The 26,299-nt window shown below is 41.7% G+C and overlaps 1 protein-coding gene across 1 annotated transcript in view; it reads right to left on the bottom strand.

Annotated features, from left to right (window-relative positions):
- Positions 1-25,912, bottom strand: part of commd8 (COMM domain containing 8) — a 31,888-nt gene extending 5,976 nt beyond the window's left edge. The window contains exons 1-3 of the mRNA XM_084569026.1: positions 25,826-25,912; positions 10,941-11,096; positions 1,777-1,929 (exon numbers count right to left, since the gene is read on the bottom strand). Coding sequence (XP_084425152.1) covers positions 1,777-1,929; positions 10,941-11,096; positions 25,826-25,870 — 354 coding nt within the window. The 5' untranslated portion in view covers positions 25,871-25,912. The remainder of the gene's footprint in view (positions 1-1,776; positions 1,930-10,940; positions 11,097-25,825) is intronic.
- Positions 25,913-26,299: the final 387 nt, after the last annotated feature.

The following is a 26,299-nucleotide window of genomic DNA, read 5'->3' as shown; positions in this document are numbered from 1 at the left end:
AAAATATATGATTATTTGTATATAATTTTTTTTTTTTTTTTAAACTATATAACAAAGAGCATTGAAGACAATTGCAGTCAGGTACAGGTGTGAACCACCTCTACACACTCCCCATTACGGGCTGCAGGTGGGGCCTGGACCTCCGGAAATCCACTACCATCTCCTTGGTTTTAGCTGTATTGATCAGAAGGTGGTTTGCTCCGCACCATGAGACGAAGTTGTTCACCAGATTGTTGTATTCCTGCTCTTGTCAATCCCTGATTCACCCCACAATTGCAGTGTCATCTGAGAACTTCTGCATATGACATGACTGTTGTAATTAAAGTCTGAGGTGTACAGGGTGAAAAGGACAGGGTACAGCACAGTCCCCTGTGGTGATCCAGTGCTGCTGACGATAGTTCCGGACGTGCAATTCTCCAATCTGACATACTGAGGTCTCCCAGTGACATAGTCTGCTATCCAGGAGGTGAGTTGTGAGTCCACTCACAGCATCCTCACAGCAGCATTCCACTTGTCCAAGTGTGAGAGAATCCGATGGAGCAGGTAGATGCGTCCTCCACCCCACCTTTTCCTGGTACGCCAACTGCAATGGGTCTAGAGCGCAGAAGACCTGGGGCCTCCATGGTCTTCATGATGCTGGATGTCAGGGCGACCGGTCTGTAGTCGTTCATCTCCCTCGGGTGTAGCTTCTTGGGGACAGGGACCCTGCAGGGGGACCCTCCTAAGATGTAGGCTCTGCTTAAATACATGCTGAAGGGTCTCCCCCAGCTCAGAAGCACAGGCCCTGAGTAAACGTGGGGACACTCTGGACTGTTTTGCTGGGATGGAGCCTCTTTAGCTGTCCGCTCACCTTAGCTGAAGTGATGGTGATGGTGGCGTGAGGGGTGGCTACAATCCACTAGTCTGCAGCAGTGATTGCGGATGGTGATTGTGAGTGTGATGCGCTATTAAGTCTGGTGTTGCTGGGGGGAGGCGTGGGGGCAGCAGCTAGCTGAGCTGAAGCGGAGACAGCAGTAGAGGGGGCAGGGCAGTCGAACCTGTTAAAAAAGCTGTTGAATTGGCTGGCCCTCATCTCATCCCCCTCCACAGTGCTCATCTTCTTGGAGCAACAGCCTGTGATGGTCTTCATATCGTCCCACACCTCTTTCATGCCAGCATCCTTCTGCTCCACCTTAGATCTGTATTTCTCCTTCGCCTTTTCCAGCCGGACCTTGAGTTCTTGCTGCATGCTCTTCAGCTCCTCCTGGTCACCGTCCTTAAAAAGCCCTCTTCTTCCGATTGATGTTGTTGGTGATCCATAACAACAACTTCCATACAGAAATTGATGTAGTCAGTGGTGCATCTAGTGATCCCCTTTAAGTACTCAATGCAGGCCTCCTGCACCACTCCCCAGTCAGTGGACTAGAAGCAGTGCTTCAGAGCTGCCTCTGGTGACCATTTCCGACCATTGGCTTGTAGATCAGTAATAATAATATTTAATGGCAGCGTTGCAAATGATTTATTTGATGCTTCCCTTATTTGGCATTCATATTTTTATATAAATAATGTATGAAACATATGTTCTTTTTGTAACAAACAACTGTTTACTGTAGTTTGGATGTCTTCAATATTGTTCTACAAGTTTAGAAGACAATTAAAATATTAAATGGACATACCTTGAATAAAAAGGTCAGTGCAAGTTTTCAATGGTACTGGGTGTAAAAGCTTTAACCTCTGTGACTCTGTGAGTGTAAAATTATATGCTAAGAAACACTGTAGAATTGAGCAATAAATCACCTTAAGTTGCCAATCAAAGTCCTGCAGCGTAGAAGATGAGATAGAGTTGGTTCTGTCCAGTAGAGCACGCCTGATCTCCTCTTGTCTGGCTCTCAGCACACTCAGTACAGCCTCAGCGTGGCTGCTGCTTATATCTGTCAACTTGGCCAGCACCTGCACGCAACCAGCCGGAGAACAAACCTGAGAATCTAATTCACTGATATAATCCATATGGTTGTTGCAAAATACAGCATGCAAAGCCACAATTTGGTAATACAAGTTACACAGAATCGGCCACAACATGAAACCAACAACTGATGAAATAAACAACACTTTATTAAGATGTAATGTTCTTCTTAGACACCTGGGCCCGTATTCCTAAACATTCTGAGAATCCTCTCAGAGAGCTCCTAACTTAGCCTAAAAATTCCTAGCTAGGAGTCTTAGCTTAGAGTGATTCCAGAACATTCTCAGAGAACTCTGAGCAAGGAATGGACAGAAACTCTTATCTTAGTGAGGAGGTGTGGTTGACCCCGTTGCTAGGTATGAGTCATCATTTCAAAAGGTGTGATTAGCTGATCCTAAAAGCTAGATAAAAATTGGTGATAATGAGCATAAAGTGGACCGTCACATCAATAGACTTCCTCATATAATCTAATCTCTATGAAGACTGTGTAATTATAAATAATATTTTACATAAATCTCTGTTACATAAATAGTAAGCTATACTTTAAAATGAACCTAAATAAATGTGTGAAAACTCAGGCCCACTTGCACAGTATTCACATGTTGATAGTTCTATTTATTTGCTCAGATTCATTTACCATGCTGGTCATTTTTGCATTTCATCCATTTGGTATTTATGAGGGTAAAATGGCTCAGCTTTCATCAATTTCTGTGATTGCTAACCGGCCTATAAGAAGCAGTGTTGGTTGGTGTTCAAACCTTCCACAAACGGAACAGCAATGGAGAAGAAGAGAAGAAGGAATCCTAACTGGACAGAGGAACAGTGTTTGCTTTTGGCTCAGTGGGTCAATGAGAATAAAAGTGTTTAAGAGGTAGATTTGGCCCTATTGTCACACTACAAGCCAAGAATCAGGCATGGGAAAACATAGTACAACAGATAAGTGCCTCCTTTCCATAATTTTCTCCTCTGCTTAAGAAACGCATAAGCCTCTTAAAAGTCCTCCTTCCTGCTCTTAACAGATTTCACCTTAGGATCACTCTTAAGAGCTAAGATTCTTTAGGAATACCTTTTATCTTTACCAGGATCTACTCTTGACTTTGAGTTAAAAGCAATCAGTAATGACACCCGGTTACACCAACTGGAGTTAAGTTTGCAAAAAGTATGTCTCCATAGTTTTCTCTAGACACTGCCCAATCTGACCAGTGATGACATATCATCATTCTATCGCTGGTAATGTAGGTGGTGTCCATTAAATGATGTGGTCTACATAGATAATTGGAACAGGGGAAAGCCTGGTCTGCTTAGGAGGGCAGTAGTCTTACAAATATCTCTGCAGCTTCTCTAGGGCTGTCTGACACCCAAAACACCCCAAATTCCATAGAGGCTCTGTCTCCTCCCAGATTCTTTAAATCAAGAAACAACAAAAGATGATTTATTCATAAGCAGTGTTGTGGTTAAAAGTAATGCGTTATAGTACTCTAATTACTTTTTTCATGTAACTTGTAACGTAACACGTTAGTTTCGTGCGTCAAGTAATCAGTAACTTCGTTATTTTTAAAAAAAAAGTAATCCGTTGCTTTAAGAATTACTTAAAGCAATGGATAAGGAAAGAAAAATTCCCACTACAGCCTGCTTTTTGTCAGACAGTACTGTGCCACCTTTGAACCGCTGGCAAGATGGCAGAGAGGACAGCTTTTGAATCGTGGAAGTACGCACATTATTTTAAGTTCGCCAGCAAAAAGGACAAGAACAACATAACGGTAAAATGCACACTCTGCGTTGGTGAAAAGCTTCTGTCGACCGCAAAAAATTCCACTTCCAATTTAAAAAAAACATCTTGTATCCAAGCACCACTCTATCACCCTGGTATTGTTATCCTGCAAAGTTAATTTGGTTGGATGAATGACTTTATTCATTGTCAGGACTTCTCGGTGCATTTAAAGGAGGCTGTGTGTCGCTGAGTTGCAGCATGTGCGAGGCGCTGCAAACGGCTTTTAATTTTTGGTAACGCATGAGTACTCTAACGCGTTACTTTTATTCATAGGTAACGCTGTAACGTAAAAGATTACTTTTAATTGATGGTAACGTTGTAACCTAACTAACTACTTTCCAAAGTAACTATACCCAACACTGTTCATAAGAGCATAATACAAATCAATACAAATTCATTGGTAGAACAGAAGAATAGGAAAATTAAATGTGGTATTTTACATGTCAGATATGTCTTATTTGAATTTCTTTTAGTTAATGATTTGATAACTGATCATCAGACTGATCTGTTTAGTTTGACTGAAACATGTCTGCAGGAAGATGCACATGCTAGCTTAAATGAGTCTACGCCACCCAGTCACAACAATCACAGACATTCCTCGAAGCACAGGCTGATTTTTCCACTCTGATTTATCTATTAATCCTAGACCTAAGTAGAGCTTTAATTCATTTGAAAGCCTTACTCTTAGTCTTGCTCATCCAGACTGGAAAACACAAAAAAACTATTCTTTTTTTTTTTGGTTGTTGTACATTGCCCAACTGCTCCTGCTCCTCATTTTTAGCTGAATTCTCTGTGTTTTTATGTGATTTAGTGCTTAGAACAGATAAAGTAATTACAGTAGGTGACTTTAACATCCATGTTGATGGTGTCAGTGACAGTCTCTTCATTTACATCATTATTACATTATTAGATTCAACTGGCTTTTCACTGTTTCAATCACACCTTAGGGCTTGAGCTAATTTATAGTATAGAAACTGAACGTTTAACAGTATTTACTCATAAAACCCTTTTGTCTGATCATTTCCTGATAACATTGGAATTTACAATAATGAGTTACACAGAAATTGGAAAGACATTTCATTACAGTAGATGTTTGTCTGATGATGCTGTAACTAGATATAAGGAGTTAATTCCTTCATTATGTACCCCAGTGCCATGTGCCAATAATGTGGACAACAGCAACCACAATTTAACTCTAACACAAGTCAGTTGCCTCTCTGAAAAAAGAAGGTCATAAATCAGAAGAGGCTAGCTCCCTGGTATAATTCACAGTTGCGCAATTCAAAGCAGACCATCTGAAAGCTGGAAAGAATGTGGCATTCCACTAATTCTGAATAAGCTCACATAGCCTGGAAAGACAGTTTAATAATTTATATAAAAAAAACTCTCCTTAATATTAGAACAGCATATTATTCATCATTAACAGAAGAAAAGAAGACAAGACAAGAACAACCCCGGATTTCTTTTCAGCACTATAGCCAGGCTGACTAAGAATCACAGCTCTGTTGAGCCATCTATTCCTTTAGCCCTAAGTAGTAATGACTTCATGAGCTTCTTTACGGATTAAATTGTAAGCTTTAGAGAAAAACATTTACGGCATCCTTCCTATAGCTGTCAAAGATGTGAGTACAGTGGCATTAGAAACTTCTGTAGGACCTACTCAATATTTGGAATCCTTCTCTCCAATAGATCTTTCTGAGCTCATTTCAATAATAACAGCATTAAAGAAACCCACTCTAGACCCATATGTTTTGTCCATGTCAACAATGATTCTTCTAGTTACACTACTACCAGTCAAAAGTTTGAACACACCCTTTCATTTAATGTTTTTTCTTTATTTTTGCAGATTCTCACTGAAGACATCAACACTATGATGAACACATATGGAATTATGTAGTAAACAGAAAAGTGTGAAATATGATTCATATTTTAGTGTCCTCAAAGTAGCCACCCTTTGCTTTGTTGACAGCACAGCAAACCCTTGGACTTCTCTCAGTGAGCTTCATGATGTAGTCACCTGATATGGTTTTCACTTCACAGGTGTGCCTTGTCAGGGTTCATTTGTGGAATTTCTTGCCTTCTTAATGGGGTTGGGACCATCAGTTGTGTTGTGCAGAAGTCAGGTTGGTACACAGCTGACAGCCCTTTTTGACAGCTGTTAGAATTCATATTATGGCAAGAACCAATCAGCTAAGTAAAGAGAAACGACAGTCCATCATCACTTTAAGAACTGAAGGTCAGTCAGTCTGGAAAATTGCAAAAACTTCAAATGTGTCCCCAAGTGCAGTTGCAAAAACCATCAAGCGCTACGACAAAACTGGCTCACATGAGGACCGCCCCAGGAAAGGAAGACCAAGAGTCACCTCTGCTGCTGAGGATAAGTTCATCCATTGCTGGTGACACTGTTGTGAATTTATACAAAATTGAAGGCACAGTGAACCAGCATGGCTACCACAACATCCTGCAGCGACATGCTATTACATCTGGTTTGCGTTTAGTTGGACCATCATTTATTTTTCAACAGGACAATGACCCCGAACACACCTCCAGGCTGTGTAAGGGCTATTTGACCAAGAAAGAGAGTGATGGAGTGCTGCGCCAGATGACCTGGCCTCCACAGTCACCTGACCTAAACCCAACTGAGATGGTTTAGGATGAGATGGACCGCAGAGTGAAGACAAAAGGGCCAACAAGTGCTCAGCATCTCTGGGTACTCCTTTAAGGCTGTTGGAAAACCATTTAAGGTGACTACCTCTTGAAGCTTGTCGAGAGAATAAAAAGAGTGTGCAAAACAGTAATCAAAGCAAAGGGTGGCTACACCGCGTTCCAAATTATTATGCAAATTATATTTAAGTGTCACTTTTTTGGTTTCGATTAAACTCAATTAAACTCAGGATGTTATTGTGTCTCAGGACTCTTTGGATCGCTAAAATCAATCTCAGACAAATTATATCTAAATCTAAATAGGTTGGATTAAATCTAAATGAACTAAATAGGGATAAATAACATTATTTTCCTGAGAATTTGGTTTCTTTTCAATGGTTGAAGGGAATTGAAAAAAGTTATTTGTTGTATGTGTGTATGTCTGTATTGGTATTTTTGTTTTTTTTATTAACTTTCTACATAAATAAGCCGGCAGTTAAAACTTATTCACTGGTCTGTGGTCTGTTATTTCCAAGAACTAGTATTAATCACTCATACGAACCTAGACTCTGGTTCTAGCTATCTGTAAACATTACAGTGCTACAAAGAACCGTGACAAAATCACCTTCATGCATGACAATGCACCATCTCATGCTGCAAGGAATACCTCTGCATCATAACTCATGGTGTGGCCCCCATCCTTCCCTGTCCTCAACCCTATTGAGAACCGTTGACGCATCCTCAAGCAAAAGATCTATGAGGGTGGGAGGCAGTTCACATCCAAACAGCAGCTCTGGCAGGCTATTCTGACATCCTGCAAGGAAATTCAAGCAGAAACTCTCCAAAAACTCAATGGAAGAATTGTGAAGCTGTCATCAACTAAGGGGTCCTATGTTAAAATTTAACTTGACCTGTTAAGATGTTTTTGATTGAAACAGCTTTTGATTTCAGTAAATATGATATATATATATATATATATATATATATATATAATGCTGCAAATTCAACAAATGAGCATTTTCAGTTCGTTACAACCTGTAACTCTGTTGTGCGTAATAATTTGGAACAGTGGATTTTAAGGTTTTTATTTTTGAAAAAAAATACTGTTATCATTGGGAGGTTTGTTCAGTAACATTCAAGTTATACTCTAATGGTTGATGACTTGAAAATTATGCTGACTGTCATTTGCATTGACTATCTAGGAAAATCTGAGAAAATATTATTTGCATAATAATTTGGACATCCTGTCTCAGAGTGATGCTGAAAAACTTGTTCATGCCCTTGTGTCTTCCAGGCTGGATTACTGTAATTCATTACTGTCTGGCTGTCCAAATAGCTCTTTAAAAGGCCTCCAACTGATTCAAAATGCCGCAGCAAGAGTATTGACAGGAATTAGCAAGAGAGATCATATTACTCCAGTTTTAGCTTATCTTCATTGGTTCCCTTTAAAATCTTTTTGTAATATCTTTGTAAATCTTTGTAAATTTTGTAAATATTGTGGTTATGTGTTGTTGACTTTATGTAACAATTGTTGTCATGTTTCCATTACAGTGGATTGACCTCAACTGGTGTTGCACATTTTTTTGTGGTATTCTTTACTATTTCTGTCTTTATTTTGATTATTTTGACTTCTTTCTGATTCATGTTGACTCATTTATATTTGTCCTTAACTTTAATTTTTGTTTTTTGTTTGTTTTTTCCATAGTATCACTACTTCATATATAGTGGTAGAGGCATCTCTAAAATTTCTTAGATGTTTTACACATTGCAGACCTTTTCTTGTCTGACCTTTTTCTACCGATATAGTCTAAATAATGTATAAGTGTGAAGAATATGATTGAAAAATAGCTATAAATGTATATGTATATTCGATGATATAATGCCATTTTTACATAATTGATTATTTTTACATAATTGATCACATGTCCAAAGATGGATGTATATATGGAGGTGTGTCTTCCCACATGTTTCATGTCTGATGAAGGGCTAGGGCCCGAAACGTTACACGTGGTGATATACCATTAAAAGAACTGAGGAGCATTTTTCTGGTGTGCGGACTTTTTGTTCTCTTTTCTGACGTTTGCTTGTTTGTCCAGCACCCAGTTTTTATCGCTTTTTGGATGTGCGTGCGGTAAACTTTTGCATGTATATCCCTTTAAAATCTAGAATTTAAAATCCTCTTCCTTACATACAAGGCCTCACTCCATCGTATTTGAAAGACCTCATTGTACCATCATCCCAACAGATCACTTTGATCTCAAAGTGCAGGTGTACTTGTGGTTCCTAGAATTTCAAAAAGTAGAATGGGAGGTAGAGCTTTCAGCTATCAGACTCCTCCCCTGTGGAACCAGCTCCCAGCTTGGGATCGGGAGGCAGACACCCTATTTACTTTTAAGGTCCGGCTTAAGACTTTCCTTTTTATAAGTAAGGCTGGACTGAACCATCCCTTAGTTATGCTGCAATAGGCCTAGGCTGCTGGGGGACGATGCAGAGCACATGTACTCTACTCTATTCTCTCGCATCGAGTTCCTACTTTCTTTTCTCTGACACCAAGCCTCTAATTTCTTATCTAATTTCTCTACTGCTGGTCATGCAATTCTGTGCTACTACTGTATAGCATGTTAATTGCTGTGTCCCTCTCTCCTCTTCCCTGCAGTTATCCACTCCTACCTGAATGAACAATTCTCCAACCTGCCTATGATTCCTTATATTCTCAAACATGTAACATGTAACACATCAGCTATATGTCATATTTGTATCATCATCGGATTCTACACGTAAGCTTTAGTCAAATGTATGTATCTATGACAGACGTATGTTTATCTCGTTTCGCCTGCTGTTCCCTTCTCTCTTTTCTGTCTCTACCTGGCCAACCTTAGGTGGATGGGTCCCTCCATATGAGCTGGCTTCTGGTCAAGGTTTCTTCCTGTTAAAAGGGAGTTTTTCCTTGCCACCGTCACCTTCATACTTGCTCGGGTGTTTCAGGCCAGGTGTTATAAATGTCTGGAGACAATTTGTATTGTTATTGACGGTATATAAATAAAATTTAATTGAACTTTAGTCTCCTCATGGCTTCAGACAATGGACTTGTGTCTATATTTGTTGTGTTGGATCTTAGTGCTGCATCGGACACTGTTGATGACAATATTTTACTACAGAGACATGAAAGTGTGATCAAGATTAAAGGAACTGCATTCCACTGGTGTGAAGCCTATCTGTCAGACAGATTTCTGTTTGTCCATGTCAACAATTACTCTTCCACAAAAGTAACTTATGGAGTTACTCTGGGTTCTGTGCTAGGACCAATACACTTCTCTATGCTCTGGTTTATGTTCATTATCAATCTTTCATGTAACATGCATCAGCTATACCTTGTACTTGTATCACAATTAGATACTACGTGTATGCTTTAGTCACATGTGACAGATGGATGTTTATCTTGTTCCTCCTGCTGCTCTCATCTTTCTTTTTCTGTCATTCCCCGCCTCGCCTCAGGCAGATGGGTCCCTCCATATGAGGTGGGTTCTGCTGAAGTTTTTTTCCCCTGTTTTTCCTTGCCACTGTCGCCTTCGTACTTGCTTTGGGGGTTTCAGGCTGGGTGTCATCTTAATAATAATAATAATACATTTTATTTATAAGCGCCTTTCAGGACACACAAGGACACTGTAGATAAAACAGAACAATAAGACACAGAAAGAAAAAACAAACAAAACAAGACAGTATACAATTACAGTGAATATGCTTTCTAGAACAGGTGTGTTTTGAGTCTAGATTTGAAGAAAGCTAAAGAGTCAATGTGGGAAGTAGGGTGGGAGTGAGTTCCAGAGTTGGGGAGACGATTTATATTGCATAGGTGGAAATATGCAGACCGGGTAACGTTATTGATATGAGAATGAAAGGATAATAAGCGGTCAAGGATGACACCCAGACTCTTAACCTGGGGGGGTTTTAAGACAATTTGTATTGTTGACGATATATAAATACAACTGAATTAAATTTAGTTTAACTGAATCAACTTTTTTGCATACCAAGGACAGCCCTATAGCACTGGATAAGGTAATGTTCCTTGCATACTGGTTTCATATATTCCCCAGCTAAGACAATTTACACATACTCAGCCATACAATTCAGTTCAATTTTATTTATTTATATAGGGTCAATAACAATACAAATCGTTGACAGTGTGATGTAAAAGGTTACAATTCTCCATAGTCCAGTTCTGAGGCTATTTTGATTGTGAGCAGGGCTCAGCATGGGCACCCTGACTGGTCTTCAGCTATGCAACCCTATACAAAACTGTGATGAACTGTGCGGTCTGAAACCTTTCTATCAGCAAACAACAATAAATGATCTACAATACCTCATCTATTGTATTGGAGCAAATTGGCCAACCATGACTCCCATGTACTTCAGTGAGCCTTGAATGTCCAGGACCCCCCTGTCACTTGCTATGAGTGTATACTAAAGTGGTATTTTAGTCAGGACACATAATGTATATATAATATCAATTATAAAGTTATGCTATATACATAATATCATAACTACCTTATCAAACAATCTATCTACCTTGTTTCACCGTCTCACCTCTTCATCTGAGTTGTTGTTCCTTACTGAGAGGCGGAACAGGGCTGTCAGGGAGGTGATCAGCTCCAGCCACTCCTGCCGGCTCCAGATTGTGCTGTAATCCCCTCTGTGAGGAGGCTCCCGCCCACACAGACCCTCCACCACGCTGTGGCACAGCTATACAGCAGAAAATACTGTGAGGATCTGAGTTTGACATTACAAAACAAAGAAATGTATTTTACTAATTCTGAAACGAGAATTTAAGTATTTACAGAAGAACATAAGTATGCAGTGGCCATGGCTTAAAAAAACACTCATAAGCAAATCATAAAGATTTGTCTTCAACCTACCTACAAAGTAAGGTGCAAGAAGTGCAAGAAAATTTTGGAAGAAACTGTTGATATTATAGGTATCCAATCACTACTGCATTCATTGTATAATTACTGTTGGAACTGTATGTTATAAATTTAGATTTTTATTAGTGGTGTGTTGGTTAGCACTGATGCCTCACAATGTACGTAACTAGAGAACTATGGCTGTCTCCTTGTTGAGCTTTACCGTCTTCTTCCAGGACGAAGGCAGAAGCATCAAACGAGGTGAAAATCATTATAAATCGGGTCATGTCGAGAGCTGTAGTTACACGATGGGAGTTTTGGTCGGTTCTGTACGCGCCAGCATGCGGGACTTGTAGTTCGTTTAATTACGTATTTTCCATAGCGTTTTACTTAACTATCTTGCGACAAACTGTGACATTCTTGACATGTAAAATCATTTTTTATTCTGAAAAACAACATATGTATAATCCAAGGCACAAGTCGATCGGGACCAGAAAATAATTTATCTTTCGCCATAGACTGCCGTTCATATTTTTTCGAAAGATAGGTCCCATAACCCGAAAGTAGAGGGGGCGGGACGGGCTTCCAGGACAGGCTCAGAGGCAGAAAGCAGATAAATTGGGGGAAATATGGCTAATATTTTCAGCCGAATTGAACAAAAATTGCAGCAACTGTAAATGACCGTGGAGCTAACACAACGACGTCATCATAACAGAGCGGTTTTGGAAATAAAATTAGAACGCCAGTAATTTTAACTAAATTGTAATAAAGTTACACAAGAGCCACAACATAAATAACAAAGCGCATAGGCTCAGGAACAGATATAAAAATGAGGATCCATCTGACGATTTTAAAGTGCAGCGCAGCTGACTCTGTTAGTTGCGCATATACGGTGCGTAGAAGAAGATAACTTCTTCTCCGCCATTGTATTTTTCATCTCGCGCACCCCTTAGAGGAAGTTCACGCACCCCCAGGGCTGCGCGCACCACACTTTGGGAATCCCTGAGCTAGATGATGGTGTACTGAAGGCCCAAAAATGCAGTCAGTTTGCTAGTGAAATCAGCCAACTTCTTTGTTTTCACATCCTTTACACCCATCCCATTCCAGACATAGCCTAAATATTAGATCTGTACTCTGGGTATTGTTGGTAATCCTAGGTAGGCATCTGTCAATGTGATCATCAGGTGCCATGTTAAAGTGAAGTAAAATAACCATCATTTTGATTTTTATGGCGATTGTTGAACTCAGTGACAACATCAATGATCTCTAATAACAGGAGATTATTGTACCCGATGTTATACATGTTAAAGAGGCTGAACTAGTTGAGATTTTCTAGTCTGAGTATCAAACCATGGACCTACTGTGTTAATTGCTGCAAAAATTGTAGAATTATATTATATTACGCAGGTGAAAGAAGGCAGTGTCAAAGTGAGGCACATTCTGTCTCAAAGTGATGCTGAAAAACTAGGTCATGCATTTGTGTCTTCCAGGCTGGATTGCTATTATTCATTTCTGCCTGTCTGTCAAATTCGCTCTCTAAGAAGCCTCCAGTTGATTCAAAATGCTGCAGCGAGAGCACAGACTTAGCAAGAAGAGAGATCTTCTCTCGCACTGAGCACCCATCCTCTGTCTTATCTAATTTCTACTTTCTTACTACTCATCCATTACATGCTACTGCTGTTTAGCATGTCGTAGCAATTATCACATTCCTTGAGGCACAGGTAGAGGAGGAGGAGTGGCAGCAATCTTCCACTCTGATTCATGTCTGCGGAGGAGTCCTTTGGCTGACAAGTGAATAAGAGTCAGGCTGGTCGGAAGCAACGAAATTTGGTGGGCTTGTATGCAGTCTTCCACAGATGACATTGCCCCATTCTGCCACTAGAGGGAGTCATGGGCAAAAGCAGGTGGGAAAAGACCTGACAGGAGGTCAAGTGTGGCTAGGGGAAAGGTGGGTCTGCCTACTGAGTAAGGGATCGATAGCGGCCCCTATAGACCATATTGCACAAAACTTGGTGGGCTTGTAAGGACTCATCCACAGATTATAATTGTCAAATTTCAAGCAGTTTGCTGTGGTAGTTTGTGAGATATAAACATGCAGTTGTAGCACCCCCTACAGCCCGGATTTAACGAAACTCTGCATTATTGTATGCAAGCATATTATAATGATGGTTGCTAAGTTTCATAAGGATTGGGTGAATACTTCTAAGTTATTGGCCTTAAAGTCAGCTTGAAGTTGGCTATTGCAGTTTTTTGAGATATTGAAATGTTGCTTGTGTGGCGGCCCCTAGAGTCACAAAAGTTGGGGTGCTTGTACAGAATCATATTATTATAAATCATACGGGGGGGGGGGGGGGGGGGGGCGCAGAGCCATTGCAGGGGGTCGCATGGCGCGGATGGAATTAGAGGATGACAATTTCAGTCAATTTCACTGTTGGTAACGTGATAGGGACGGGATAGAGCAAATAATCAAGGGGAGCGGGCGGAAGCTGGACGGAGCCAGAGATTAAATTAAAAAACGACGCTGCAATATAGAATAGAATAGAACAGAATAGAATAGAATGCCTTTATTGTCACTATACACATGTACAATGAGATTAAAAGCCAACTCCAATAACAGTGCAAAGACCGCGTAAAAAATAAACAATACAATATAAACATGGGTAATATACAGTGAAGACAAATATAAGTAAACAAAGTAATAGTACAAAAAAAAGGGAGATAAGGTGCACAGTGTTAAATATATGTTATTACACATTAATGTAAGAAATACTGCACATTATATTATTGCACATTATGGTAGGATTCCACATTGTGGTAAGAGGTATTTCACAGTGGTTTTCAGTAATGACTGAGGAGAGTCTGGGGGTTGGGGTGGTTGGACTGTGAAATCAGTGCATGTGAGAGTTCAGGGTGGTTATTGCTCTAGGGAAGAAGCTGTTTTTAAATCTGTTTGTTTTGGACCTGATACACCGGTAGCGCCTCCCTGAGGGCAACAGGTCAAACAGGTCAGAGCCAGGGTGGGAGCTGTCTTTGGTCATGGTTATGGCTCTGCAGAGGCAGCGGGAGGTGTAAATATCCATCAGGGAGGGGAGAGGGCAGCCAGTGATCTTCTGTGCTGCCTTGACGACTCTCTGCAGCCTCTCCCTGTCTGCGGTAGTGCAGCTGCCACACCATACTGTGATATAGTATGTCAGCAGGCTCTCAATGGATGAGCGGTAGAAGGTCAGCAGCAGGTTGGAGTTTAGGTTGTGCTTCCTGAGGACTATCAGGAAGTGCAGCCACTGCTGAGCCTTTTTGATGACTACCGTGATGTTCTCTGTCCAGGAGATGTTGGCGGAGATGAGGATGCCGAGAAACCTGAAGTTGTGGACCCTCTCCACACACTTGCCGTTGATGTAAAGGGGGGCTGGGTCGGAGCTGTGCTTCCTGAAGTCAATGATGATCTCTTTGGTTTTCTTGGTGTTCAGAGCGAGGTTGTTCTCTGAACACCAGGCTGCCAACTTCAAGACCTCCCTTCTGTAGGCTGCCTCATCATCCTTTGAGATGAGTCCGACCACTGTAGTGTCGTCAGCAAACTTGACAATGCGATTGTTCTTGTGGGTTGAACTACAGTCGTGGGTGTAGAATAAGTCCCAGTCTGTCTGTTCGAAGTCTGTTCCTGTGGTTCGAATAGTGCATTTTCCGGCCAGGTTGTAACTTTGTGGTGAGCCTGGCCCTGTAGGCTGGGGAAAGCAGGAGGGAGAGACGGTCTGACTGGCTGAGGTGGGGGAGGGGTACGGCTCTGTACGTGTGCTTGATGTTGGCGTAAACATGATCCAAAGTGTTTTCCCTCCTTGTAGAACACTTGACATGCTGGTAGAACTTCGGGAGTACGGTCTTCAAATTGGCCTTGTTAAAGTTCCCTGCAATTATGTGAACACCGTCGGGGCTGGCCCACTGCTGTTCGTTTATGGTGTTCAGCAGGAGAGAGAGAGCGCTGTGTTTACACTGGCGTCGGGTGGAATATACACAGCTGTAACAATCACAACAGTTAGCTCTCTTGGCAGGAAAAAAGGCCGGCATCTTACAGACATGGGGTGCATCCGAATACCCATACTAACGTACTGTTCAGTAAGCGAGACGCAGTACGCCACAGTCGTAGTACGTCCGAATTCTTAGTAGACAAAAAAAAATACCCGGATGGCCTACTACCTCCACAGTATACAACGGTAGCTCACTACGCTATCCCACAATTCAGCGGGAGCCCGCTAAGCGTAGAAGAAGACGAGCCGCCGGGAAAATCAAATCAGACAAAATGGCTGAGACCGTTGTGACAGCTACAGCTACGACAACCGAAGTTTATAAATGTCAGTATATTAGGATAAATGTTGAGTTTAAAATGTTAGTTGTTTCGAAAATACTTCTCCGAGGTGGCTTTAAAATTTTGCGGCACCCGCCGGTGTGCGTCATATGTGTCGGCGTCACATGTAAACATCCGGGGTCTAAGGACAGGCAAGATGGCTGCCCAGTACGTCCGAATTGTATGCCTACTACTCGCTCGCATACATAAATAACGTACTAAATTTACGGTTGAGTAGTACGTTCTAACCGACGTTAGTATGGACTGACTATTCGGATGCACCCATGTACTCAACATCTGGGGAACAGTGTTTGTCAATAATAGTCCCGTTGTTACACCAGTTGTTATGCACATAAATACAGAGCCCCCCTCCTCTGCTCTTACCGGAGTCCTCAGTCCTGTCCCCCCTCTTCTGCTCTTACTGGAGTCCTCAGTCCTGTCCCAGCGATGCAGAGTGCGGCCTGCTAGTTGCACGCTAGCATTGGGTATTGCCAGGTGAAGCCAGGTTTCGGTTTCGTCCTGTCTTGTCTCAAACAAAGCCTCTCTCCGCATTGCTCTCCAAATTTAAAATCATGGAATTGGTCAACTGGCCTCTCAATGCAATTGACAGAATCTTCTCGACGAGAAGCTCGGGTTCGGGGGAACCTGTCTGCCCTGACGGAAAATTTGCCGCTGGATACATGATGGACTCCTGAGAGAAGTGGAGGGTCGTGTGCCTGGCGATTCTTTCCGTAGAGGACATCGAGGATCTTTACATATTCGGAACCATGATAACAGGCACTGACTGTGGTTATAAACTAGGGATGGCTCGATACAACTTTTTCATGTCCGATACAGATACCAATACTGCAACTTGGAGTATCTGCCGATACCGATATCAATCTGATACCTTCTTGCTGGCTGCCTGTCTGTGCTGGAACACCTCCATCCCCCTCCCCCCTCCCCCGGCACAAGTTGTTTTTGAGTTCTTATGTTGTAAAGTGTGCTCATATGTGCTTATGTTGCTGAGGTTTTTTTCTGTCTGGGAGCTGCTTTTTTTTCTCCCCCCCTCTCCTCTTGTTTCTTCCCATTTCCTCCCCACACCATTACCTAACACTCATCCGTTATGTCTGTTTATTGTATTGTCTGTATATGTACGGACGGGAGAGTGCTGTAATCTCACTGTACTTGTTATAGTGACAATAAAGGCTATTCATTCATTCATTCATTCATAATCAGAGCACAACATTCACGAACATAGCGATTTCCAGCAAGCTGTAGTTCCAAGTCATCCGTTTTATGCACCAGGGATCTGGCATTGGAGAGATACAGGCTGGGTAGATGTGGCTTGTGTGGTTGTTTCCTTAGCCTTAGCATAACACCGGACCGGTGGCCCCGCTTCTGCTTCCTCTACCCCCTCCGTCTGCGGTGAGTGCGCCCAACTTTAGACAACAACATAGGGAGCTGGATGGGATTCGGGATATGACGAGAGTATTTTTGTGGGCTCTGGATGGGATGGGAGCGATAATTGATTCCCGTGTCACGTGGAATGAATGAATCAATAAAGGACACTGCTGGCGATGAGATGGACAGTTTTTGACGGGCTCCCACGCAAACGCAAACCTGTTACACTGAACATAATTACACAGTAAAGTTTACTTTTATTTGTTCAAAAAAGGTTGAGGTTTGTATTAATTGTGAAATAAACTACAATAGGGTCTGAAAACAATATTTGTATGTGTGTCCTGTTTCATTTGAGGGGGCGTGAAGATTTTCTTATGTACCAAAGGGGGGCCCCGCAGAGAAAGTTTGGGAACCACTGATTTAGTCCATTAGAACCAGTGCCATCTAAGGAATCAGAGGGAGAAAGAATTTTGTTTCTAGGGCACATGGTTCTCGAGATATGAGCAACAAAAGTAAATTGACTTATTATAGTGCCACTTAGCTGTAAGCATGTGTATTGACACCTTGGCAAAGTGAAATCGCAGGACTACCAAGTTACCAGGTTTGATGCCTTTTGTCCTTGCTAAGCAGAAAATTTAGGCGAAGAAGAATAAAAATCGGAAGAAAAACAATAGTGATCCTGCAACGACGTTGCATGGACCCCTAATAAAAATTGCAATAAAATCAATAGGGATACTAGCAACGTCGTTGCATGGACCCCTATATATGTATATATATGAAATTACTCATACCGTGATATAAGATTTTGCTCATACCGCCCAACCCTATGTGGCAGGTAATGCAGACAATTTAAACTGGTCAGAGAACTCAGCTCTGTCATGAGCATAGCGGCCTAGATATCACCGCGACCTAATGCTAAGTTTGCACTGGAGGAGCTGTACTGCCTTTTTAGCAGCCAAATGAACGCTAATCATGTAGGGCCCTATGATTTCCGCGATCACAGAATCGCGGACGGAATCGCGGAATTGGCTGATAAAAACGGAATATCGCGGAATTTGACATAATTTGACTGCAATGCTGTTTTCATGTGGAAGAGGAACGTATGTCTGGGGAAAACTGCACGGAGGGAAGCAAATCTGGGTGGCACAACAAGCCCCTTCCAAAGACTGAGCCCCTCCCCCTTCAAAACATTGTAAGCATGCACAGAGCCGAGCAGTTCCCGAATGACTTATATGTCAGCCAGAGGTTGCGCTAGACTTTTTAGTTGTCTGTCATTTTGACTGACAGGGTCATAAAAATCCCTACAACCGGCCATCAAAGACGACTCAAGAATCATGAATCTAGAGTCTATTTAACCGGCTCGGTTGAGTCCTACCATGTTTGATTGATATATAATCAATAAACTGCACCATTCAAACATCTTACATCTCACTCGGCAGAGAAACAAAACGTACTACCTGACTTGACCACTAGCAAACTAAGGCACTCAGTCACTCACCCTCTTACGCACAACACACAGAGAAACGAAACTTAACCGACTCATAACCGCTGCTCGTGGATCACTGCTTAACCAAGAGCCAATCAATGTGCTCACTCGCCACCAAGTGGTCTGGGGAGTGAATTGCAATCTGTCATTTTGACAGAAGTTTAAAATATTGGATTGTTGTTTTATAACAAGTCAATCAAAGTTTTATTACTTAAAACTTTGCTGCTTGTTTTTGATGTACTTTAATTTTGCCATATTGAGGAAACGTGTTGTCTGTCACCTCAATAAAGTTCATTTCTATTTAATTTGTGTACATTTTAGTCATTTACATTAAAAACACACTGTTTTTGATAGTAAAGGGATTTGCAAAAACTATAATGGAAAAAACAGAACTACCAAAAATTAAAACGGAAAAAAATGAATTTGGGAAAAAATAAAATGGATTTTATAGGGCCCTAATCATGATTATGGCTGGGCACTTTAACCATGTGGAATTAAAAGCTGTTCTCCCCATATTCCACAAATTCATAAACTTTCTGACCAGAGACTGCAATATACTAGACCAGGTTTACTGCAACAACCCAGGAGCATACAAGGCTGCAGCAGCTCCTTACTTTGGTATGTCAGATCAGATCTCTGTGGAACTGATCCCTGTCTACAGACCTCTGATCAGCAGGACCAAACCCACCACCAGAACCATTCAGGTTTGGACTGAGAAGGCTTCCTCAGCCTTACAGGATTGCTTTGAGCAAACAGACTGGGGAGTGTTCAAAGAAGATGCTGATCTTGAGGAATACACGTCATCTGTGCTGTCCTATATTCACTTCTGCACTGATGCTGTCCTATCCACGATGACAGTCAGAGTTTTTCCTAACCAGAAGCTATGGGTGGACGGCACAGTGTGGCCCCTGCTAAAAGCCTGGGATGCAGCTTATAGATCAGGAGACAGACTGGCCCACAGCAGGGCCCAGAAAGAACTAAAAAAGGACATCCACCTGGCAAAACACAGCTACAAGCAGCGCAATGAGGAGCACTTCAACAACCCACATAATATGTGGAAAGGCATCAGGACAATCGCCGATTACAAGCGCAGTGACCAGCATGTTAGCCATGACACCTTAAACAGCTTCTTCACACACTTCAACTCAAGTCAGAGTCGCAGCATCAGCCTCTCATCCTGCAGCAGCACCAAGTGATCTCCACCTTGAGGAGGATCAACACCAACAAGGCTACAGATCCAGATAAGGTGTCACGTCGGAGTTTTTCTGGACATTTTCAACCTGTCCATGCAGCTTTCCAAGGTCCCTGTCTGCCTGAAGTCCTCCATCATTATGCCTGTGCCCAAAAAACCAACCATCACCTGCCTCAACGATTTACCGCCCTGTCACTCTGACCCTAGTCATCATGAAGTGCTTCAAGAGGATCCTCCTAAAGTAAGGAGTGCTCTTCCACCCCAAAAATATGGTTGGGAAATTTGCGACTCTTCTTTCTCAGGAAGTTAAAGTGGTCTGGACTCTCTTTTCAGCTGCTCGCAAACTCCTGTGTCTCAATGTGACAGTATGGTACAGCAGCTGCACAGTACAGAACAGGAAGGACTTAGCCAGGGTGATGAGGACAGCACAGGGGATTGTGGGCTGCCGTCTACCAGATCTGGAATCAGTTTATGCAGCTCGAGTCCAGAAGAGACCAGACACCGCAACAGACCCCACCTACCCGGACAACGCTTGTACCGCTTCCATGAGGAAAACGGTACAGGAATATTAAAAAACGCACAAACACACAGGGGAGGCGCAAGGGGCAGGAGGGACTTTCAGTGTGTCTTTATTCATGCTTGAACGATAAAGAAGCCTCCAGTCACTAGGTGGCAGCAGTGCTCAAACTAATCAACAGGCTGCCTGTTTAACCCAGTAGAAGAAGTACACAGGAACACCGGTGTACAGAGCTGACGGAGGGTATCGCCAACAGGCCAATGATTTTGTGAGCGCGGATCTGTAAATAAAAAAAGCTGTGTTCGGTAAATAAAAAAGCTGCCTCGTATAAAGTTGCCCACTACATCGCAAGGTGCAAAAAAACTCACACGATATCCCAGTGACTGTGAAGGTTCTCAGTCATCCAGGTGATGGTATATCCAAAACACTCTACAAGTATTAAAGACATTCACATTTATGGAAAAAAAAGTTCGCGACCTGCAGTACCTCCGCGGACCCCCTGTTGAAGACCCCTAGTATATGGTATATTCAAAAACTCTACAAGTCCAGTTGCCCTTTTTTAAACCTTTTTTAGATATCTCTGTGAATCATTTGCAGCATTCGGCTGAGCAGTCTTGTTTTAAATGTTACAAATTGAGTTAATAAACTGACCTTGGAAATCGTTTTAAGTTGTTGCAGTTATCTCAACTCATTATATTAATCTACTTTATAATCAGGAAATTGTATACAGAATGCTGGGGTCGTGAAAAAATTTCTGTCCTCGGGGGACATGATAGAACATAATTGAGAACCACTGCCGTAGTTGACGTTGTTAACCGATTGCTCTCCAGAGGATTTGGACCGTTCCTCTGCTAGCGTTAGCGGATGCCTTTTCAGATGATGTGTAATGAAGTAGTACATTTGTTGCATTTCAGGACTGACTTACATATTCTGCATGCAGTGTTCTGCATGAACACATTCGTATTTTTGTGAACTGTGAACTGAACGCACCATTTTTCCAACTGTGAGCGCAGACATAAGTTTCGCTCAATCTGGAGGGAAATAATGACGTTCAGCCCCATTCAGTAAAAAAGCCGACGTGCGATTTACGGCATGCAGCATGGCTTTAGTGTGAACTTACACAACATTGTCTGCATGTCACGGTAGAACGGGCTTCATCTTTAGTGAAGTATTTCCACACACTTGATGAACCGCTGCTAGTTTGCTGCAATGACCCACTGGGCTCTTCATCATTTCTCTATATACCATGGACAAGCCCATCGTGACGTGATCCATTGGGTTCTGAAATTCAAAATGAAGCCCCCAAGTGGGCGGAGCTTGCGTTCGCCATGTTGGTTTTGCTTTACTCCGCCCACACTCGAATACTCCAAATATGATCATGGGGATCGTGTTGGGGCAGACCTAAGGCAGCCTAGACGTTGAAACCCACCCACCCACACACACAAGAAACTCTCTGCTACCGTGTTAGCTCAGGCTACCGAGCTAGGCTAGCTATCACTAGCCGAGGTGCTAGCAGCCGGCTAACACGGTGGCCTTGCTCCCAGTTTTACTTTTATACAGTAGTTTTAAATATAGTCATCATTTAAACCAAAACCAAAACTTCACACTCAGCTGAAAGGTTGTCATTAGCTCAGGTGAGGTTGTCATTAGCTCAGGTGAGTTCTAACAGATCAACCTTTTACACCTAGCTATACATGTGCCATGTCCAAACGCTGGACAGACCCACGCTATCAGACCTCCCTGATGCTGAGGATGTCATCTGAGCCAAAAAGACAGATTTACACTTCTGTTGAATTTCCCACTCTTGTTTCTGATCTAATTAGTCCTGAATCGAAAGAACATCAACACGATATCAGGAACTACAAAGAATGAAAGTTGTCTCTCATACTTCATTTGAACAAAATCAAGAAGCCTTAATGTTATATTCATTATGTATTAAGTTTGTGATTCATTAAGGCCACGTCCACACGTACGAAAACGATCTTTTCCCTCTCCGTTTTTCCTGGCATCGTTTCAAGAATATCTGTGTCCACACGGATCCGTTTCAACACGACTGAAAACGCTACTTCATATTCCAGGCCTATAGGTGGCGCTGTTTCAGTTTCAGAAACTCACCAAAAACGGAGAGGAAGAGGCGGAGCATGCGCATAAAGCTTGAGCGCTGTTTACAAATCGGCTTTAGAAGAAACCAAACTCAAGGAGAAATGATATTTTGCCCTGGTAACCCTAATAGGCTCAATATCTTCTCCAGCAGGAACATGAGCATGTAGTCCGCCATTGTTGTTGATGTTGTTATGAGACGTGTCGCGGGATATAAGAGGTGGAAGGCTGCTCAAGGGGTGTGGTGATGACATCATCGAAATGCTCTTCTCCGTTTTCGCTGTCCACACGAAAACGCAAGGTGCGTTTGCGAATTTTTCCACCCTGGGACCCGGTTTCAGAAAAGTGCATTTTAGGGCAATGCGTTTACAGGATTCGTGTGGACGATGGGCCAAAACGATGCACAACATCTGCGTTTAGACCAAAACGCATCTCCGTGTGGACGGCCCCTAATTCTTCCTTTTCAGAGACACACACATGCAAACATACCAAACACTTTCTTCCTCCCCCTCTCCCAGAGTGACCAGGGGAGTGAAAACAGATAAGCAGGTCATAAATACCCCTCTCCCAGAGAAAGACTCTTATCTGCATTCCTCTGTAAAAAGCACCTAGGTTTGATACTATGACTATCGAAATTGTAATAACCTGGTAAGTTATATATTGTTTTTCAGGAAGTGCTAAGGATCACAATGAGACAATTTTGATCCCTGTACGATGAAGCAAGCCCAAATTCACATAATTTGTAACAGTAAGGATGGATCAACAGTGCCCCCACGCGGCAATTCTTAAAAACATTTTTTTTCTTTTAATCATTGTTGAAATTAAAGCATTTAGAACCTTAGATATGTTCTTATACTGATAGTAGCTATTAGTTGAAATCATAACTATTGGGATTGTTATTTTTGAAACCCCAACCTTTTATTATTAGCAAGATATCCTGAAGAACCTGATTTTATTAATTACTGATGCTTATGAGTCATTTGGATTTTGTCATTCAGATACGTCACCTTGTCATTTTGTAATGTTGAACGTTGCTGCACAGGAAAAACATTGCTAACGAGCCATGATGAGTGATGGAATGGTTAAATTAAATAATATCAAGTTAAGAAGATCAGGCAATAAGACATCTTGAGACAAAGATCTATAGGCGTTACCTTCTCGTTCCGCGTGAAGAATTTGGAAACCCGATCCAAAACACGCCCTAAACCTAAATAATTAACACATAAAACCAGAGGGACGCTCCCTCATCTCCGTACTTTTATATTACATTTACCTCTAACTAGAGCTCGCTCTTTGTTCCGGACGTAGTTACGTTTCTGTTTATTTTAGTCTTCTGCTTTACGTACTCAGTCACGTTTATACTTAGTAACTTTGTTTTAAGAATGACGGCGGTGGGGCGGCTCTGGCTCAGTAGGTAGAGCGGGTTGTCCACGAACCAGAGGGTTAGCGGTTCGATCCCCGGAATGTGCCACATGCCGAAGTGTCCTTGAGCAAGACACTGAACCCCCAGTTGCTCCCAGTGCATGGCACTGGTGTGTGAATGTGTGTGTGTGCGCTTGTGTGAGCGAATGGGTAGATGTGTCTATGACTGTAAAGCGCTTTGAGTACCAATAGGTAGAAAAGCGCTATATAAAAGCAAGGCCATTTGCCATTTACCATTTACTTGAATATTGTTCCGCGGAAATTTCAAGCTCCGTTTGTTTCTCGTCAGACCTTTTTCCCGACGTACACTTTTTGTAGTGACTTAAATATTTTCTAGCTTTATTCAATTTTCTACTCTACGAACCTTAGTACTAATTAAGAAAACCAACGTCGTCTATAAGTTAGCCAGCGTAGTCAGCTGGGATATCAGAGAAAGACCCAATCTCTTCTACGGATCAAGATACCGAGAGGCTGTCGCCATAGCAATGAGCCGAGAAGACGTAACAATCCGGCTTCCTTCTTCTAACACAAAGACATTGCAAAGTGTTATCTACTGCCTTCGACTGAACACCTACAGCGCTCTCAAGCGAAGCTGGGTGTTGGAGTTGCAGACCAAGCAACAAGTCCCGTCTACTGGTCCAAGAGAGACCTGCATCAGCTGCGCTGTTTCGTCACCACCTCGTCACGCCGACGCTTTGCCATCACCGTACTGAAAAGTAGGCTGAATCGTTCCTACAGCTTAAGATAAAGAGTTGGGGTCACTACTTTGAAACTCCCTATTAACATCTTTTAGAGAAGATTGATTAAATTAGGTATCAAATCCATTCCCGTTTAAACCATAAAACATCTCCATCTCTCACCATCGCTCCAGAAATTAATTATTTCAGATCTTATCATATTCGTTTTATTTGATTACACACCTATATGCATATATCCTATTAGTCCCTCATTTATTCACAGTTGTCACTTCATTAAATAAATATCTATTCACAAGAAGTTGTTTGTGATGTTGTTTTACGGCAGAGAATGAATGGTACAAATTGTGGAAAAGGATTCACTCCTTCAGATATGGAAATTATTTAATTGAGACTGATAAATTGATTTAAACCGTGTTCTTCCTACGATAAAAGGAGGTGGCGCCCTAACGAGACATTTGCTGTATGCGCTACACTCAAGTTTCATGTTCAAATAAAATAAACATAGCTCAAAGCAAAGATGTTGAGTAGTGAGTGTTCACTACTCTAAATGTTATATGTTATCTCATTTCATTGTTTAATTGATGAGCCTTAAATAAAACTCAGTGTCAAGGTAATCAAGCTCTAGCAACGTTGTTGCAAGTGTGTGGTTTTCATGATGCACCACAAGTTCCAATCACAATATCTGGAGGTCGTTTCACTTATTTGTGTAACGTAAGCTACACTCTTCATCAACTACCACCAATGTTTATGTTACAGAACTTACATCAACTATTTTCATTTGCTCTCGGTATAATAGTTGAGTAATATTATAGGATCTTTAGTACTGAATGCAACACTGTCAAACCAAACCTCTGTCGACCCAGTTTCTATTTGCTTCTAAGGTTCATCTCCGCTCTCCCAAGAGCAGAGACAACCAAACCAGTTACAGTTTTTCTATGCGAATGAAGCGGTCAAGTGATTCATACGTCATAAATCACGTGACCAAAGTAAGCACGCATCGGCACAGAAGTTCGAAGCAACTGCTTCATGAGCATGACATTAATAGACCTCTATTACCATTACTGACATAAATCAAAGACAGATCAGATGGATGAATGAATAAATGAATGGACGAATGAACCACAGAAAATTAAATTAAGGTGTTTTTATGTATATTCTTGTCTGCGATTATTTCTATAGCGCCACTGCGTCAAGACCATAGACTGTCTCTGGGCAAGACATTCAAGGGGCCATCACAAATGGCTGAAATGAAAGGTTTTTTTGTGCAGATAAAGCCTCAAGAAATTAAATTTTCAAACTAAAGCTTCAAGGCTTCATGTGGCTTCATGTGGCTTCATCTGGCCATCACTACGTTAATTTCGGCATTCGTTGTTCCATTTGAAATACTACATCATTATCGTATATAAAAAAAAGACATCCATAAGTACTACTTACCTTCAGACAATCGGTTTTAGGTAATCTGCTCAGTAAAACCACCATGTTTCATTTGGTTCCGCCTTCTGCTTCTGCTTCTGCTTCTTCTTCTTCTTCTTCTTCTTCTCAGTTTTGTGGATGTTTTGAGGCTAGTAGGCGCAGTACCGCCCTCCACAGGACAGGACTATTTACGACTTCAACATTTCAGATCAACATCAGATAGTGGTTCTCATTGTGGGCACAAAAAAAAAACAAAACAAAGATTTGACAGAAAAAGACAAATACCAAAAGTCTTTAATAAATGTTTCTTTTCTTTCATTCGTTACATTCCAACGTTTTGGGTTGTCCACATTCACATAACCCTGTACTATGTTTCCCTTCAATGTGCATGCACTGATTTAATCTACAGTGTCCAAACCTCAATCTACTTAAAACTAAATCTGCTTGATTCCTTCTGTTTCCCTTCCCCTTTGTTTTCCCAAGTAACAAGTGGGC

This window comes from Chelon labrosus, assembly GCF_963514085.1.
Source record: "Chelon labrosus genome assembly, chromosome: 20".
NCBI classification, from domain to species: Eukaryota; Metazoa; Chordata; class Actinopteri; order Mugiliformes; family Mugilidae; genus Chelon; species Chelon labrosus.
The sequence above is the reverse complement of the archived record's forward strand: the minus strand, read 5'-3'. Positions and strand labels throughout refer to the sequence as shown.